General features: G+C 43.3%; 3 protein-coding genes across 5 annotated transcripts in view; 1 reads left to right on the plus strand and 2 right to left on the minus strand.

Annotated features, from left to right (window-relative positions):
* Positions 1–2715: 2715 nt before the first annotated feature.
* phpt1.L (phosphohistidine phosphatase 1 L homeolog) lies at positions 2716–5388 on the minus strand. The gene is given in 3 exon segments (NM_001096305.1): positions 2716–3125; positions 4796–4920; positions 5216–5388. Coding segments are annotated over 3 exon segments (366 nt in total). The 5' UTR covers positions 5364–5388; the 3' UTR covers positions 2716–3032.
* Positions 5389–6239: 851 nt separating this feature from the next.
* traf2.L (TNF receptor associated factor 2 L homeolog) overlaps positions 6240–18161 on the plus strand; it is a 58759-nt gene continuing 46837 nt past the window's right edge. Inside the window, exon 1 of one of the 2 annotated variants that reach the window (XM_041572273.1) lies at positions 6240–6262. The gene's annotated coding sequence lies outside the window, so the exon portion shown is untranslated. The remainder of the gene's footprint in view (positions 6263–18161) is intronic. The other variant, XM_041572272.1, reaches the window with a different exon arrangement.
* ajm1.L (apical junction component 1 homolog L homeolog) lies at positions 10239–17455 on the minus strand. Of its 2 annotated transcripts, none has more exons than XM_041572269.1 (2): positions 17134–17455; positions 10239–15114 (listed from the first exon to the last, which is right to left on the minus strand). In XM_041572269.1, the coding sequence occupies exon 2, from the start codon at positions 15057–15059 to the stop codon at positions 11802–11804; it is 3258 nt and encodes a 1085-aa protein (XP_041428203.1). In that variant the 5' UTR covers positions 15060–15114; positions 17134–17455; the 3' UTR covers positions 10239–11801. The 2 variants fall into 2 exon arrangements, with proteins under 2 accessions (XP_041428203.1, XP_018084884.1); XM_018229395.2 differs by lacking the exon at positions 17134–17455 and adding an exon at positions 16983–17104.

An 18161-nucleotide genomic window follows, 5' to 3' on the forward strand; every position in this document is an offset into this window, starting at 1 on the left:
GATCGTTTTCTTGGTTTAACTTCTCCTTTAGCCTTATGTCAATGGCATCACATGATTATAGGGGTTGTTAACTTTTAGCATGATGTAAGATTTTGATCAATTGTTTTTCATTTATTTTTAGTTTGTTTGCCTTTATCCAGTAGCTCCAGTTTGCATTTTCACCAAATTACCCTAGCAACCATGCACTGATTAAATAGGGCCTAAATAGTAAGAGGAGTAATAATTAGCAGTAAGTTTGAAGCCTTACAGAGCATTTGTTTTTTAGATGGTTTTCATTGACCCCCAATTGAAAGCTGGAAAGTCAAGTCTGCAAAAATGAAGGCCAATGGGAAAAGTTGATGAGAATTAGCCATTTAACATACAGTAGTAACATTTTAAATTAAAGGTAAAGTATGTAAACAAGTGATGGTGATTGGTACAATAAGTTTAGAATTAGCAGTTTCTTTTTCGGCAGACTTAAGACCATCTGGGAGCAGTTGGGTAATAGTGTTTTATGTAAGAGCAGTTTTTAAACTGCTCTGAGTTGTAGATAGACTCTGAGCAATAGCACCCCTTTACTAAGAGAATAATTCCAGGAACGGATCACAAATAGAACATTTCTGTTATCACTGCAGGTGATGTGGAGTCTGGCCCATTCTGTGTATTCACTAAACCTGTTCCATGTATGGAGCAATATAAACTAATGTGGCCCTTGGAAGACACAATTTGCCTGTGCTTGGGCCTTTGATTTTGGCAGGATGATGCAGCCTCACCCCACAACTCCTCATTTATCTGATCTTTGGCAGTCTATTGCTGTATATTCTGTATAATTTAAAATCTAAGGTGGTGGCACTTCATGAAAACAAAGTGGTGGTTAGTATAACCACTAATAGCTGAACTATTTTAGATCTAAAGCAGATTAAAGTGTTAAGGATTCATATTGCAAATCAGTGTGAGACCCTAAATAGAACCAGTCATTTTCTGTGCAGTATTCAGTTGTCATTTCTAAGTTCACTCTGAGGATAAGTCACCGCAGAAATACCCTAAAAATGACTCGGTTCTAGACTGCAGGGTGAGAGGACTATTCCAAATATGGAAAATATTAGGGTACAAAGTGGCTTAAAATCTTCATAATAAAGGGGAACTCTAACCTAAAACTGTTGCTTCTTACCAGTTACAGGTTGGCATGTCTCTTACTCCCAGTTAAAGGATTTGGCACGAGTGTTCAGGTTTCTCAGAGTAATTGTTTTGGCCATGGCTGGGGTGCCCCATTAATGGAATGGAACGTTGATTGTGGGACACATGATACATACTTTACATACAAGGGTTAGGACGGGCAAGTGACAGATTGAGGGTAGATGTGCATTTGGAATTACTGCAGGGGCTGGTGTTTTGGCACAAGTGTTGGCAATAAAATACAGGGGCAGGGGAGACACTGAAGAGCAAAGAATGTAGAGCCAGTACCTGGTTTAATATCAGAGTAACACTTGTATGCAGCTTGGAGAGAGGATCAGATCATCCAAAGCACGATAATGATCTGTAAGGAGTAGAATGGGGTGTGGCCAGAGGCACAGGAAAGGGGATCATTCGATGACGGCAGGACTCAATAGCTTCACTGCTTCCACTAAGATTTCATTAGAGTAGCATCTTCTGCCATTACTCCTTTCAGCCTCCTTCCTATAGCACCTACTGGTTCTGCTAGGAATGAGATCCCTGCACCCACTTCTCTTACAGTAACGTAACACCTGTTATTTATTCTTTCCATCTTCTGCTGGAGGTGAGTTCCCTGTTTCCACTGCCTCTTCAATACCCTAGCACCTCCTACCATGTCTCCTTAGCAGTTTCTACTATTTTTCAGTCCCTACTGGTTCTAGGACAGTTTCCTACACTTATCGCTACGTAAAGTAGTACCTCCTGCCATTAATACTCCCACCCATTCTTCATTCCTCCAGTGAGTTCCTGTAAGGAAAATGAGTGATTCACAGAGTAGTAGTAGATAGAGATAATAGAGCAACACCTTAAAGATGGCGTTTAGAACTTATTTCAAGGAATGTGACACTGTTTGATTTTCACCATATATAGTTTGCTAACTGATAAGATGTACTCAGTAATGATGTATTTTTCCCATATATAGAATGCTAGCTGCTAAAATGTATATATTTCTTATATTCTGTGTGGGGGAAACATATATAAAGCTCATTTGGGGGGAGACTCTTTGACTGCCTGGACTTCAGAGTGACTGGTTATGTTGGAATTCCATACACCCATTATCCTTCCAGTAAAGCAAAAGCACGTATGATCTGTATAAAGCAACATGTGTGAGCTTTAATTTGTGTTCTGTGTAACTATTTCACTCGATAGACACATATATATTCTGCTGAGTGCAGCTCAAGAATGCTCAGCATGTGGCCCACTTTTGAGAGGTCATTTACCAATGATAGGAGCAAATCTGTATGCCCCTGGCATTGGCCAGATGGCAATGGGCATGTTGTGGTTTGCCTGTGAAATGAGCCCTTGGGTGCAAAATAGTTACCACTCTCATCACACCTATTGTAGAATAAATGGGAGATTTAAAGGGCAACTTAACCAGTAGTATCCACTAATTTGTTTATGCAGGACCATAGACATCAGTGCAGCATGATCATACACAGGCAGTCTCATCCAAGCCCCACCCCTGCCTGAACAGTGGGAGGAAAGCAGCCCACAAGCAGGAAATAAGCAATCTGAGACAATATGTACAGACAGAATATTTGAATTTTATTGTGTGACCCACAAACTGCATTGTTACCTGGTGATACAACTAACTGGCTGTAAATTTAAGGCAGAGATATAAAAAGCAGCATCCTCACTTTACTGCAGGCTACTGCATTCTATACTGAAAATATCCCGCCCAGTTTCTTTCTTGGAATTTGGGGGCACTTTGTAGCACAGGGAGGCTGACAGAATGGAGGACATGAGATACATATTGAATATGTTTTGGTTAACCACATCTTGCCACATTCTCTGGATTTGCCTTCACTGTAGGTTGCGCTGTTGAAGTAAATCGGGTAAATTCAGTAGCCTTCATCTGCCCATGTCACTTTATAATCCGGATATTTGTCTTTGACTTTCTCCATGGTCACCGCGTGCCTCGCCCGACCGAAACCCTAAAATATTAAAGTTTCAAATTATTTTGGCCAGGTACGTTAAAGAGACACTGTACCTTAGGCATAAGCAATGTATCTTCTTCTAGAACAACATGAAGTCACTGAGGGGTTGTTCTGTGACCATATAAAGGCACAAGGCTGCAGGCTGAGTTATACAGGGAACTCTGAGTATCACTCATGTATTATAAGGGATAATGTACCCCCTACTGTAAATGATAAGGATATTAGAAGTCACTGAGGGGTTGTTCTGTGACCATATAAAGGCACAAGGCTGCAGGCTGAGTTATACAGGGAACTCTGAGTATCACTCATATATTATAAGGGATAATGTACCCCCTACTGTAAATGATAAGGATATTAGAAGTCACTGAGGGGTTGTTCTGTGACCATATAAAGGCACAAGGCTGCAGGCTGAGTTATACAGGGAACTCTGAGTATCACTAATGTATTATAAGGGATAATGTACCCCCTACTGTAAATGATAAGGATATTAGAAGTCACTGAGGGGGTTGTTCTGTGACCATATAAAGGCACAAGGTTGCAGGCTGAGTTATACAGGGAACTCTGAGTATCACTCATGTATTATAAGGGATAATGTACCCCCTACTGTAAATGATAAGGATATTAGAAGTCACTGAGGGGTTGTTCTGTGACCATATAAAGGCACAAGGCTGCAGGCTGAGTTATACAGGGAACTCTGAGTATCACTCATATATTATAAGGGATAATGTACCCCCTACTGTAAATGATAAGGATATTAGAAGTCACTGAGGGGTTGTTCTGTGACCATATAAAGGCACAAGGCTGCAGGCTGAGTTATACAGGGAACTCTGAGTATCACTCATGTATTATAAGGGATAATGTACCCCCTACTGTAAATGATAAGGATATTAGAAGTCACTGAGGGGTTGTTCTGTGACCATATAAAGGCACAAGGCTGCAGGCTGAGTTATACAGGGAACTCTGAGTATCACTAATGTATTATAAGGGATAATGTACCCCCTACTGTAAATGATAAGGATATTAGAAGTCACTGAGGGGTTGTTCTGTGACCATATAAAGGCACAAGGCTGCAGGCTGAGTTATACAGGGAACTCTGAGTATCACTCATGTATTATAAGGGATAATGTACCCCCTGCTGTAAATGATAAGGATATTAGAATCACTGAGGGGTTGTTCTGTGACCATATAAAGACACAAGGCTGCAGGCTGAGTTATACAGGGAACTCTGAGTATCACTCATGTATTATAAGGGATAATGTACCCCCTGCTGTAAATGATAAGGATATTAGAAGTCACTGAGGGGTTGTTCTGTGACCATATAAAGGCACAAGGCTGCAGGCTGAGTTATACAGGGAACTCTGAGTATCACTAATGTATTATAAGGGATAATGTACCCCCTACTGTAAATGATAAGGATATTAGAAGTCACTGAGGGGGTTGTTCTGTGACCATATAAAGGCACAAGGTTGCAGGCTGAGTTATACAGGGAACTCTGAGTATCACTCATGTATTATAAGGATAATGTACCCCCTACTGTAAATGATAAGGATATTAGAAGTCACTGAGGGGTTGTGTATTATAAGGGATTTTTGTTGTTGGTGTGTATAACAGATACAGATATTATATATATATATGAATGAATGAATGAATGAGTGTGTGTTTGTTACCAGAGAGTATCCATAGATGTGGATTTTTTTGTCTTGGCTGGAGTGGCGGATTCTTCCTCCCCCGAGGCACTCACAGTCATATACGCCCTTTTCTATGTCAGCAGCCACTTTGTCGTAGATATCAGCTGTATGGATAAGAAGAAGCACAGAGAGGATAATTATGTTGCTTTAGCTGTAGAGGAAAAACACAAGTGGGTTCCACAAAGGCAGTTAAAGGTTAGACAGTGTGGAGCTGCTCTCATTGCTGTAGGACTAAACAGTTGAGTAACTAGAGGTCTATAGGTCCTACTGCAACACCAACAATCCAGGCTTCATACATCAGTGTGACTATAACTGGTCTTCCCTGCTGCAGTAGCCTCACACTCCATTCATTCTACAGCCGGATTGCCACACTAAAGATGGCGTTGCCACTCCGCTCACCGTGATACTCAGCCCAGCCGTACCCCCTCACAATGTCCTTGTACTCCTCCGAGCCTTCCTTCACGTGCACCCGAATCAGCACGTACTTAAAGACGCCATCTGGGTCTATATCCACTTCAGGAATTAGAACCAAACCATCCGCCGCCATCTTTTCTCCTCCTACAGAGTAGCTGTCAACCTAGAACCAGAACACGCCTCTTCCTTTCACCGCGGTCCAATGAGGAACCCGTTCCGGCGATGCGTAATCAACTAGCGCCTTAACCAATAAGCGACGGTTCTGCGAAGAGAGGCGTGGAACGCACGTGACGACGACGTCACGTTATTGTCATGGCTGCCTTGCCTCTGAGGTAGTTGATGTTTGGGGATTTCTTTTCTACTTGTGTGTGTGACATTGGCTGAAGGTGTCCAGTTCTTTAGAAGCTATAATTAAGTATATATATAAGTAGATTTATATGTAATTAAATAAATATTCCTCCACCTCTCTGAGGCTGTACAAATGAAACAACTACATGGATTTGATTCATTATTGAAATACTTCTTCATTTGTACACTATGCATGATGTGACTCATGACTAAGGGCCCATTATAATGTATAAGGGTTATTGATTAATAGTATTAATACTAAGTATTTATAAAGCATCATATTCCACAGATACATCAGACGTACACACCTGCCATACAAACCATGGACCCTGCTCAACAGAGCTTGCAATCTAAAACGATTAATTGCATCTGTTACTGGGGTTGCCACCTTTTATGGGAAAAAAACCCCAGCCTTCCTATATATTTAGTTTTTTTACCCTATTAACAACATTGGGGTCAAGTATTATTTTTACCGGTCAGGTCGGTAATATACTAGCCAGGTGGCAACCCTATCTGTTACAGATATTCTGGTCGCTTCTCTGTTATATTAAATAACATATATTATATTGCGCTGCTTTTCCTCCCTTTTCTGAGGTTCATCACAATTTTATATCCTCCCTTTTATGTCTTTCAGCGACGCTATTGCACATTTGAGCATCATCTGGATTCTTTTAAGCAGTGCACGTGAGTAACAATATTAATATGCATGAGTTAGCAGAAATAAGCAGCCGTAAAATGCCTTTGCTGAGCAGTCAGATTGTTAGTGCACCATTATTGATGCAGAACTCAGCATGTGTTTGAAATAATCCAATGTCTTGTAATTATTACCGTGCAAATATAATGTATAGGGGTAGCAGTGGTGACGGCTGTTACTGAACAATGAGCTTCAACTACCCCCCTTGCCGTGAAACACATATTGGATTTCTTTGCTCCATCTCTTCCTCTCATTCATAGGATTGTCAATAAACTGTTTTAGCAAAGTATCAGTGACGGTTTGAAGCAGCTTGACGTCTGGAACTGATACATTCCAATTAAGATCAGCTTATTCTCAACAGACTCGCATGAAATGATGGCTTCCACTGGGGGTAAAAATAAATAAAAATGACAGAAAATGCCAGTTCCAGGATCAAGATATTTACATTTCTATGGGTGTCTTGATTATAACACCATTTAAAGTTCCATCATCACCTCACTTCACTGAGCAATGAAACCCACATTGGCAATATCCATTGGGGATAGTGGTGGTGGTGGGGCAGCCTCAACCAGGGGCCAGGGGGGGGAGGTTGGGGGGCAGCACCAATAGAGGGTCCGTGTTTTTCCCGGTGTCCCACCCACCCAGTCCGACCCTGACTCCAGCTACAGAGAAGCAAGCATAGCACCAGAGTACAATTTCTTATTATTATAACCACTTCCTTCCCTTTATTTATAGGGTGGCAGCTGATTTCAGCAGCGCTTTACAGTACTTTGTACATTATTCACAATAGTTCCCTGCATCAGGTATACAAAGAGAGACTACAGGTATACAAGACCTTTTATCCGGAATGCTCAGGGAGCTTTCTGTAACTTATATCAATCAGATGGATTGTTTTGCCTCCAATAAGGATCAATTATATCTAAGTTAGGAACAAGGCACTGTTTTATTATTACAGAGAAAACAGAAATCATTTTTAATCATTTGAATCATTTGGTTAATTTAGAGTCTATGGAATATGGCCTTCCCGTAATTCAAATCTTTGTAGATAACTGGTTTCCGGATAACGGATCCTATACCTGTCCTTCTTTCCTTCCTTTTTTTTTTTAATCTCTCTTTGATAAAGCCTATGCAACAATCCACAAATGATAAAGAACACAGCAAACTCTCTTTGTGCTTCTTGTAATCTCTTCCCCTCCTGCCATGTAATGAAATGAATAATGAATCCCAGGACGCAGAGTTGTACATTCAAGTTTATACTTTATTATATTCCAATATCATTATTACTCCTCGACGGGCACTTTTTTTTTAAAAAAAATTTATTTTTTGTTAAAAAAAAAAAAGGATTTCTACAACAAAATCTGGAGTAATACAAGTGCTTCAGTTTGATGCTTGCAGGTAACAGAACTAATAAAGACGTTCTCGCATGCCTTTCTACTGCTATGTGGGCAGGGAGAGTAGCTTCCACTTTGTGTAAGTAGAACACGTGAAATCTCTAGTCCTTTATACTTTACAAACAACGCTCATGCAGGTACAAGTGCAGTAAATCGTTACCCCCATCTAGAAGGGGATAGTATCATCAGAACAAATCTCTTCACTGTCAGAAGAACCCACAGAGCATGGCTTGGTGTCTAACAGTGAAAAGGTTAAAATGTATATATTATAGCGACTCCCTTTGCTGGTCAATACATTGGATGCTTTAGGCTAAGTGTTAAAATATGGCCCAAAGCACCCCCTTTCAACCAGCGTGTCATAAAAACGGAACTGTTTGAAAATGACATACATCTGTGAATGTTACCCATCTATTAGGTTTAGCTCTCCTTTAAGATCGGCAGCCATTTTTCATGCATTCCTTGCGAGAGGATTGGCTGTCATTTGTGACCATCTATGTGATCTGTGCTTCAGGTTGCTCAGCGAGAACTGACTTCTAGCACCTTGTTTCATACACCGACAATAAGGGGCCGATTCATCAAGCTCGAGTGAATGATTCGAATTAAAAAACTTCGAATTTCGAGTGTTTTTTGTGCTCCTCGACTATCGTATTGGCGTAAATTCGCCTGAGTAGAATGATTCGAATAGATCGAGCGCAAAAACGCTGCGACTATTCGCCCATTCGATAATTGAAGTACTGTCTCTTTTAAAAATACTTCGACTGCCTACTTCGGCACCTAAAACCTACCGAATTGCTTTAAAAGCCTATGGGAAAGTCCCATAGACTTGTTTTCCAAGTTTTTGATCGAATAAAAAGGCATTCGATCGAACGAAAATCCTTCGAGCGAATATTCGATCGGGCGCCTTTTCGCCTGGCCAATATTCGCCAATTTGACTATTCGCCAGCGCGTAAATTAGCCCGAATTGCCTATTCGATTCTATTCCCCAGTCGAATTTCGAGGGATTTAACCCCTCGAAATTCGACCATTGATGAATTTGCCCCTAAATCTCAGCAGTCTCTTTAATAATATGCTAAAATGCAGAATCTCTTCAGGCTATAAACAGTCCCCCCCCCACATTTAAATTATTTTCTTAAATAGAGCTACAGATCCAAATAAATAATAAACCAATAAGCAAATATTTAGAAGCATAAGCTTTAGAAAAAATATATATTTGTCTAATTTAAAATACATTTTCTCGTTGAGTTTGATTTCAGTTGTAACTCCAGAGGGAGGCGGAGCTCAAGGTGTAAGTAAATAAGTTATTGCAGCGCAGTCCCCTCTGTGGTTTAGCACATGACCTGTGAGTGTGTGGCTGGAATAGATCTTTATGGATAAAACTGGACCTCTGCATGATATATGCACCATTGCACCACAGTAGTTGTGTGCTGGATCCACTGTGCAAGGGTCACTAGACACACCATAACTAATTCATTTACATCTATATTTTTCATTGGTTGGGGCTTTAAAGATCTGCTGTCTGGAACACAAAATCTGGTTGTTAGGGAGGGTGTGGTTAGCAACCAAAACATACCAGTTGATGGTGGATTACTGTTTGTACTCATTTTTTTTTATATTGAGGCCTTTCCCTCATTAACAATGCGCTCTGTTCTTGGAATCACAGCTTGGCCTCTTGGCAATCAATTTGTTAAAAATACAACACAACACCGACAATAAAAAGATAAATCGTTCAAAAAGCCAAAAATAATAATAAATAAATCCAATCTGTGAATTTCGAGAGAACTGCTAAAAAAGCAAAAAAAAAGAAGAGATGAATTCTAAAACACAATTCTTGAGCATTATCACTGCCCGCGTCATGCAAAGGTTTAATATAAAGGCAAACGTCACCTCTACTTATCATTTTTAGAACAGGTTTCCGCCAAACGCCTGTAAATCTTGTCTCTGTGTGGGATACTTCCCCGAAATACATGATGAAACCCCACAAAAAAAGAAATCAATGCATTGGGATACATGCCAACTAATAGTATTTCGTTGAATTGACTATAATAATTTCAGCTAAAAATGAGCGAATACAACTAAAAACACATACTGCCCTACCACCTATCTCCAATAAGTTGCACCAATTATTTATAGGGGCCGAGGCCTGGTACTGGTGTTGTTAACCCAGCTGCTATTATAGTTGCCGTTGTGCTGTTATACCTGGTATTATTGCCCCTGCTTTCCTGCACATCAATAGCTAGTGGCGTATTACTGAGAGCCTCCTATATACAGCTGCTTCTCTCGGTGGCATCAGTTTCTGTGTGCCCCTGGGTAGTTCTGGCTCCTTATTGCCTATTTATTAGCCCATCTTTGAAGTTTAATTAGGGCCACAGTTGGTGGGTGTCCCAGATAGTCTATTTGGCTAACATGGATTTTATATTATTACTGTAACCTTGTTATTAGTAGGGAGGGGCAAATTTATTCGCCTTGTTTCGCCGCAAAAATGACGCCCATAGACTTGTACGGCGTAGTGTGTCAAAAAAAAAAAGATGCGCGTCAAAAAAATTTCACGCAACAAAATTTTTTCAACGCCCATAGACTAGACATTTTTGCCAGCGGCAAATTTTTGGCGAAACGGGTCAAATTCGCCCATCCCTAATGACTCATTAGCTAAGGGCACCCAGGCCAAATGTTGGACACCAAATAGTACCGTGAGCCCAAATATAATTACTTTGGATTCTTGTATTGTATACATATACCAATAATTCATTCTACTCATCAAAATTCTATAAATGGGTATTAGAGCCTCCAGCTTCTAATACTCCTATCAATACTTACCCTGCACCTTGCTTTTCACTTGGGCGGCTTGCTAAAAGCAGAGCGCCATTTCTATTACCCCTAAGACTGACAAGGATTTCCTTACTGCACCTTTGAAATATATTTAAAGGAGAAGTTCACCTTTACATTAACTTTTCATATTTTATAGGTGGATCTAAGGTTTTTTTAATTATAAGCCTTCTTAATATGGCCTGCAGCTGAAAATATCTGGTTGTCAGGGTCACTGACCGCAACAGCAACAACAAAAACAGGCTTTAGTTTGATGGTTATTCTATTATTGCTTGTTTTTTTTTTCAGGTTTAGTCCCTGTTTTGATATTTAAACTGCTCCTTGGTTGCTAAATTAATTAACTCCCAGCAACCTTAAAGCAGTTTAAATTGCAGGCCTAACCATGTATTCAAAAACCACAAATAAAAAAATAAAATAATCAGCTGCAAATTGTCTGCAGTCTAGAACATAGTACAAGGTGAACAAAAACCCCTTTAAAGCTACCACACACACATTTGGGAATCTGTGCCTAATTTTAATCCCAGAATACAATACAAAATATAATCTTTGCTATAATACATTGAAAGTAGTATTACTATACTGTAAAACTAGTAGTATTATAGCAATGGCATCTGTTTAAAATTAGTAATGTTTTCAACATGAATGAGATGATCTTTCCATTCTACAATTGATAGTCTTGCAACTCCATCAGTCATCTTCAAGAAGATGCTGGGAGTTGTAGTTCTAAATCTGGAGAGCCAAAGGTGACCTATCCCTACACTATCTCGTCAACACCAACAGACAGAATTGAATTTATAAAGAAAGATGAACCAGCTGATTATATTTTAAATAGCAGCCTAATGCATGTTCTAAGTTTAAATAAGATATTTCCATAAATAAGAATTCAGTGATAGCCCTGAATGAACCAAACGTTAAATTAATTCAATGATTTGATATACGCGTTTGTCTTTCGACTCTATAAAACAGGGGTGCCCAAGATAGATTGTGATCTAGCAGTAGACTTTGAGCTGGCGATGGTGACCAGTCCTTTACTTAATGCAATGACCTCTATATATTTAGGCCCTACGTTGCTAAAAGTCTGGACAACCAAGCTTTAAACATTACCCTTGATTCAACACCAAAAAGTGCAAGATAGGGCATCAATGAAAGGTGAATATTAGCAAGCCAGGCAGTGTCCAATCCTGGTGAACGGAAGGGCCGGAGTATGTTGTGAATATTAAAGCAATATGACTTCTTCCGATACAAAAAATAAATAAGCTACAAAGCCAGAGAAGAACATAAGAGACAATGAGTGTAGAGTGCCAGTGATGTGCAGTTACATGATATCATCCAGAAGATTTGGGCTGGCCACCCAATCTAGGGTCCTTGGCTCTGAAGCTGCCATGATCATGCACATAAACTGTTTCCCAGTCCTCCTGTCGATGGGATAGATGGTGGTGGGTATGAACCTCTTGTTGTTCTCCACAAACTCACACAGCTGCTGGTAGATTTTAGGATATTCATGACGAAGGAAGACCCCTCTTATTCTAAGCTCCCTTTGGATATGAATGAAGCAAACCTCCCTGGCTTTCCTCCCTTCTTCTCCATCGTTATCCAAGTTGGCTGTGCCAGGAGGTGGGGTTAAGATCAGTGTCTCCATGTCCTTTTCCTTTTTTGTGATCTTTCTCTCTGGGCTAGACGAGGCTAAGGCTATTTTGGCATACTTGCGGACAGTGGGGATATGGTGGGCTCTTGCTGACAGGCGGTCAGAGCCCCCTTGTCCCACTGCCACAGTTACATTCAACAAGAAACATTCCTCTGGGTCAAATTGGTTGCCAGCTACCTGCAGCTCCTTGGCATGCTCTCCCAGGTTATCTGAGTAGCTCTCTAACTCCCTCAGAGACAAGTAGGTGGGGGACATCAGCAAACCTTCCAGGCCCAGTTGGAGAAAGTTATCTGCAGAACCGGGGTTAGGAAAACCTAGAAAGAGCACCCCTCTACCGCGGGAGAGGTATCCCACCTTGGCAATACGAGAAAAGGCTTTGTGCACCTCTGTATTCTCTCTGCAAAACTTCAGCACATGGCGACAGACGCTGCCCATGCGACCGTAAATACAGCTCTCTTTGTGGATGTCCCAGTCCTCACGGCGACAGTTGCGGGAACAGTAGTAAGTGTAGCAGCTATGGCAGGACTTGAAATAGAGGCAGGCATTGAACATAGTCTCTGTGCGCCTGCACTTGGCATTGGAGCAAGTTAAAAGATCATCCTCATCTGCACTCAGATCCGGCGAGCAGTCTTCTAGTGGCTTGTGGGGGCTGCTCACAGGCATCTCTGGGAATGTCCCTCTCCTCTGACCTCGGTGAGATTCTGGAAAGGTCGGTGTTGGCTGTTCGTTTAGGGGCCTACTCTGCAGAAGCTCTGCCATTTGTCCATAGTGTTCTGTTTTTCTTGGGAGCCCTATCATATCCTCCTTGATTAACTTTCTCAATTGGTCTGCAAGGGCATCTGCTTCACTTGGGCGGCGACTTGATGGTGGTTTGTAGTCTATGACCAGATCTGCAATAAGCTCGTCCAGTTGCTCTAGGCTGCGGTGCCGGGCGGATCTGCTTGGCATCTTTTCTTTGGTAGGATAGGAAGGATGGGCTTGGTAAGGTGGCGGCGTGACACCCGAATCTATCACATCCCAGCTGGCAGACCTCCTCTCAGCCCTTCCCACCCCATTTGCTCTTAAGTCATTGTCTGTAATAGTGATCTCAGGGGTGACAAACCATGAGCGCCCCATTGTGTACCGTCCACCTTCTGTGTGAACCTTCTCCACTATCGAATTCTCCGAAAGCGATAGGGCAGCATAGCGTTTAGGGGAACAAGAAAGATTAACAACCACAGGTTGGCGTCTGTCATCGGGAGATAAGGCACGTCGCTCACGGCACAGCAGGTTCTCATAACTGCGGCCCCGCATCAGAGGGTCCTCTTTGCGCCCGCCAGGGTTTAAAATATTGTCCCAAGACCTGGAATAGCTCCTGGTGTCTGTTCCTAGCCTCTGCTGGTTCATGCTATATGATGCATGCCATGATGATAGCATTGCCTCCCTTGCAGTTGACTGTGAGGGAAAAGGTGATATAGGTATGGTTGGGTATGGGACTTGGCCCTGATCTGGAAAATACCATTCACTGAATTGGAGGGGCTGGGAGGTCCTTGGGTAGGGATATGTCCTCGTGAGGGCCTCCCTTTCTGAATACTTTGAGATATCCTCAGCAAAGTAGTGTTTGGCAGCTGACGTCTGAAGTGGATACAACCTAGGGTCCTCCCCGTACATTGTTTTAGCTGAAACTGCACGAGGAGGATAATAACGGGCATCCTCTCCATAGAACGTCCTTACTGGCGCTTCCTGAATAGGATAAGGTCTGGGCTCCTCAATGTAATAAGTTCGAGGGCCGGTAGGAGGCTCCTCTGGGTAGTAGTTGTGAGTAGGGACTGCAGGGTAAGTTAGACAGCCCCTGTTTTTGATGGGGATATTTGGAGTGTAGCTACCATCATCCTCTGTATAGAAGTAGGAGGCTGGAATGGGGGAACTGCCATACTGCCCGCAGTCTCTGCTGGAGTAGTGTGTGAAGTCTCTTGGGGAAGCAACACTTTGGTATGGGACACCTCTAAAGTCTGTGGTGTACATCTCGCCCCCTGAATTACAGGGAAAGTGTGCAATCTTGTGGTCCCCACTATAGGAATCACTGGGTGTGGGGGTCCGAGACACAGATATAAGTCTTGCAGCGGGTACTGCTAAGTTCCTGGGTGTGCCTGGTTGCCTTGTGCAATATGGTGCCTCCCCCCAATTCTGACTGGGCTTAGAGCTGTGTGCAGTGTGCTGCAATACGGCATCATCTGGCTTGATGTCTACTCGGCACCGGACGTGAGGGCTAGCGATTGGCTTTGCCCCATGACTTTCCTCCATGCAGTTGCTGCTGACACAAAGGGGAGAAATCCGGCTGGCACTGTTGCGCTGCGGCTGCAGTTTTATTGGGTGGACTTCATTCATGAGTACCTTGGCAGGAGCATAGCTGACTTCCCTTTTGGGGGAGGCTACAGATCTCTGCGGTTCTCTGGAGGTCCGGAGCACCTCTCTGCCTCTTCTGGTAGTCGGAGGAGGTGATTGAGAAGATGACATTTGTATAGGGATTGAGGTGAAAGCAGTTGTGACCCTTGGTGCACTTTTGGATCGTGGCCTTCTCCTTGTTTCTTTGGCCACTTCCTTTGAGGTGTCTACCCCCTGAGATATGTATCTTGTATCTGACTTCATGGAGGCCTTTCTGCCCACAGGCTGAGAAGATGGTTCAGGGGTGTCTGCCCGTCTCTGTCTTCCTTGCTGGGAACGTTCCATGCTTGAGGTATTGGTCAAGTGTTCGTCCAAGGCCTCGAGAAAGTCAAAGCTGCGGCAGTGCCTTTTGTTGAACTGTTGCTGGTGAGTCTCCGTGTGGTTGGACATGAAGCTGTCACATTGTGCGGTGGCTCTGTGGATGGGAGAATCAGCTTTCAGGGTCACCTTAATATCTCGATACACTGTAGACACTAGTATGTCAGGCGGGTCGGTTCGTGTCATCTTAGAGAAACGGGACTGCTTTGCTTTGCCGTTAGTTCATGTCAACATGGCCGCCCTGCAAGGTAAAAAGAGCCTGTAAGTGGCCTTTCCAAAGTATATTGAGCCTTTTCTAGAGGTACAGGCCACAGTACTATGAGCATTATAACCCCCATCCAGCATAGTGTACAGGATATAGTAACCAAACGGGTGGGGACTTGTCCATTTGGATCTTATTGCAAGAAAGCAAGACAAAAATCAACGCACCTTTAATCCCTAATATCCTCTTATATCTGGAGTGGTCAGTAATAGTAAGCCCATTAGCAGTAAATAGAGTAGATATGGAAAGGTGCTGGCCACAATTCCCAGGTGCAATCTAGTGCAGAGGTTTAGCGTTTTGTGGATTTTATAACAAATCCTCATTACGGTGCAGAAGGGAGAAATCTTATGTCTCACCGTAAGGTGCAGGGGGTCTTGAACAACTAGTATTTTAGCACAGGAAATGCTTGAAAGGGACATATTTATATGTGCCCCCAGGGTGACCCATTTCCATGGAAATCCCAGGACTTTATTTGCAGAGAATGCTTGGGGGACTCCAGCATCTGGTTACCAAGGACACCCTCGGCTATGCCTGACACTCCAAGCTCCGTCACTTAACGGTCTTAAAGGTCACGTGCTAAATCCTAGGCTGCGCCAATAATAACCGGTCAGGCAAAAGGAGATCTTTATGTTGGATTAAAGGGGACGTTGACCTTAGAACTGACTTTTCTAATATACTGTAGATAATGCTGTCATTATCTCCAGTTGGTCTTCTTTACTTTATGTTGTGGGACCCAAACTGCCATTTGGTCGCTAGGGTCACTAATCATAGTAACCACCGAGGGGGACTAAATGGCCTTCTGGAAGAATAGCAATTAGAATAGGCCACGATTTTGGCCAGTTAGCTGCTGGGGACCCCGTCTGCACCTAAAATACACAGACCCCCACTGGAGGGGTATTAAATTGCCTTCAGCTGGGGTCATCCTGCTAAATATAAATTCACAGACAGCTCTGATGCGTTCGGATCTGGGTTTTTAAAGGCCCTAATGCACCCAGGTGTTACTGCTACTGTACAGGGAAGGATCTCCAGCTGCCCTTAAACTACAACTCCCAGCATTCTCTATCAAGGGAGTGAAGGCCACGGAATCCTGTGCGTTGAATTTCAGCCACCCATTGTGTTAGTAAAGCCACACGCTGGAGTGTATTCGTGGGTGCACCTGTAAATACTCCCACGCTGCCGGCTCCTGACTGGCACTTAGTGTTACTCTGAAGCGCTGGCAGTGAGTAGGGTAATGAGGCCCCGTCTCCTGGGCTAATGGAGTTACAATAGGGCACAAAGGGCATTCACCCTGGGCACCCTACAATCAGACGGGGGGTTGGAAATATTACAGTTGCTATAAAGCAGCAGGCGGCTTCTCTCCAGCTCTCTTTATCTGCAACCCCCAGCATCTCTGGTGTTGGGACACTGGAAGTTGCAGGCACAGATTGGACATTATACATTAGAATGACATTATTCATGTGGCTATAGAGAGAGAGAACTCCCCCCAGCTCATTATCTCCAGCCCCCCATGCAAACAGCCCCCCAGAGAGAGAGCACACACACTGTGTATCCCCCGCGTCCCCTGGCTTCCCAATGAAGTCATTAAACATGGCTGAAGAGGCAGGCACACACCTAGAGATGCCAGTCAGTCTGATCCCAACTGCCATCCTTTGATCAGGCACAGCCCCCAGCAGCCATCTCTGATCATCATCTCCCCCCTCCTGCATGCATTGCTACCCCCCCCCCCCCCCGTGCCCTTAATCCTCCAGCTGCATCCCCCCCTCATCTTCCATTCCTTGGCTGCATTCCCCCCAGCTGCTCCACCTCCTGCATCAGCAGCATCTGCCCCATCATAACAGCCCCCTTACCCCGGCAGCTGCCTGCGCTCTCCTCTCTCCGTCCTTGCACTGGGAGATCCGTGAGCTGCGAGGGAATTACTGTGCAAGGACATCCCTTATATTGCACCAAGGGGGAAGCCCCATTCACACACATGCAGCCCCCACCCCGAGCCCCAGGTACCTGTTAGCCACTCATGTCTCCTTAGCAGAAGATTCTAGTTTCACTTTAAGCGTCAGGATTGCCTCTGCTGGCCACACTCAGCATGCAGGCTCCTCTTAAAGGCACAGCGCAGCCTGCTGCAACTGACAGCAAGCCAGCCCATGGGCTATAAAAGATGAGCCAATGGTGGGAGTAAGTGGTCAGCAGCTTTAACCCTTGCCTGGCATAGAACTACCCCTCTTGTCAGTGATACCAACCCTTTTGACGATAGAACATCTAATATCATGGGATAGTGACATTATTCATTCATAATAATATTTCTACTGAATGTACATCATTTAATTATTTATTACTAACATGCTTCCCTAACATTCCTTCTCTGTATATTTGTATTTATACATATGGGAGGAGGAGGTGCCATATTGATTCCCTTAGACAGTACAGTATGAGGGTATAGCTTATTGTGTGCCCAGAACATTCCTTCTCTGTATATTTGTATTTATACATATGGGAGGAGGAGGTGCCATATTGATTCCCTTAGACAGTACAGTATGAGGGTATAGCTTATTGTGTGCCCAGAACATTCCTTCTCTGTATATTTGTATTTATACATATGGGAGGAGGAGGTGCCATATTGATTCCCTTAGACAGTACAGTATGTCTGTTTCCCCTTTAAGAAGCTGTTGTGCAAGAGGAGGCCCATGATTGCGTTGCCTGGATGTCCCTCAGTTATGGGATTGGGGTGCAGAGAAGCCAAACTAACACATTCCATAATAATCCAGAGTCCAGGCAACCAGCATGCCCAGACTTGTGTGTGTAACAGCGACGCTATCTGTGTCGCCTGCTTAATGAGCAACTACACAACTGTGTGACTGTCCTGTATTGCACTGGTGAGTGTATGTGTATTACCAACAGACTCACAACTCACTGGCCATTAGCCAACGCTTGCTTGCCCTTCCAGGGACTTGTCACAATTCTGTGTAAAAGGGAGAGAGTGAGAGTCGTGTGCTTGTGCAATGATGTGTATAAATGTGTGTCATTTAGTGAAG

The sequence above is a fragment of the Xenopus laevis genome, chromosome 8L, assembly GCF_017654675.1.
Source record: "Xenopus laevis strain J_2021 chromosome 8L, Xenopus_laevis_v10.1, whole genome shotgun sequence".
NCBI classification, from domain to species: Eukaryota; Metazoa; Chordata; class Amphibia; order Anura; family Pipidae; genus Xenopus; species Xenopus laevis.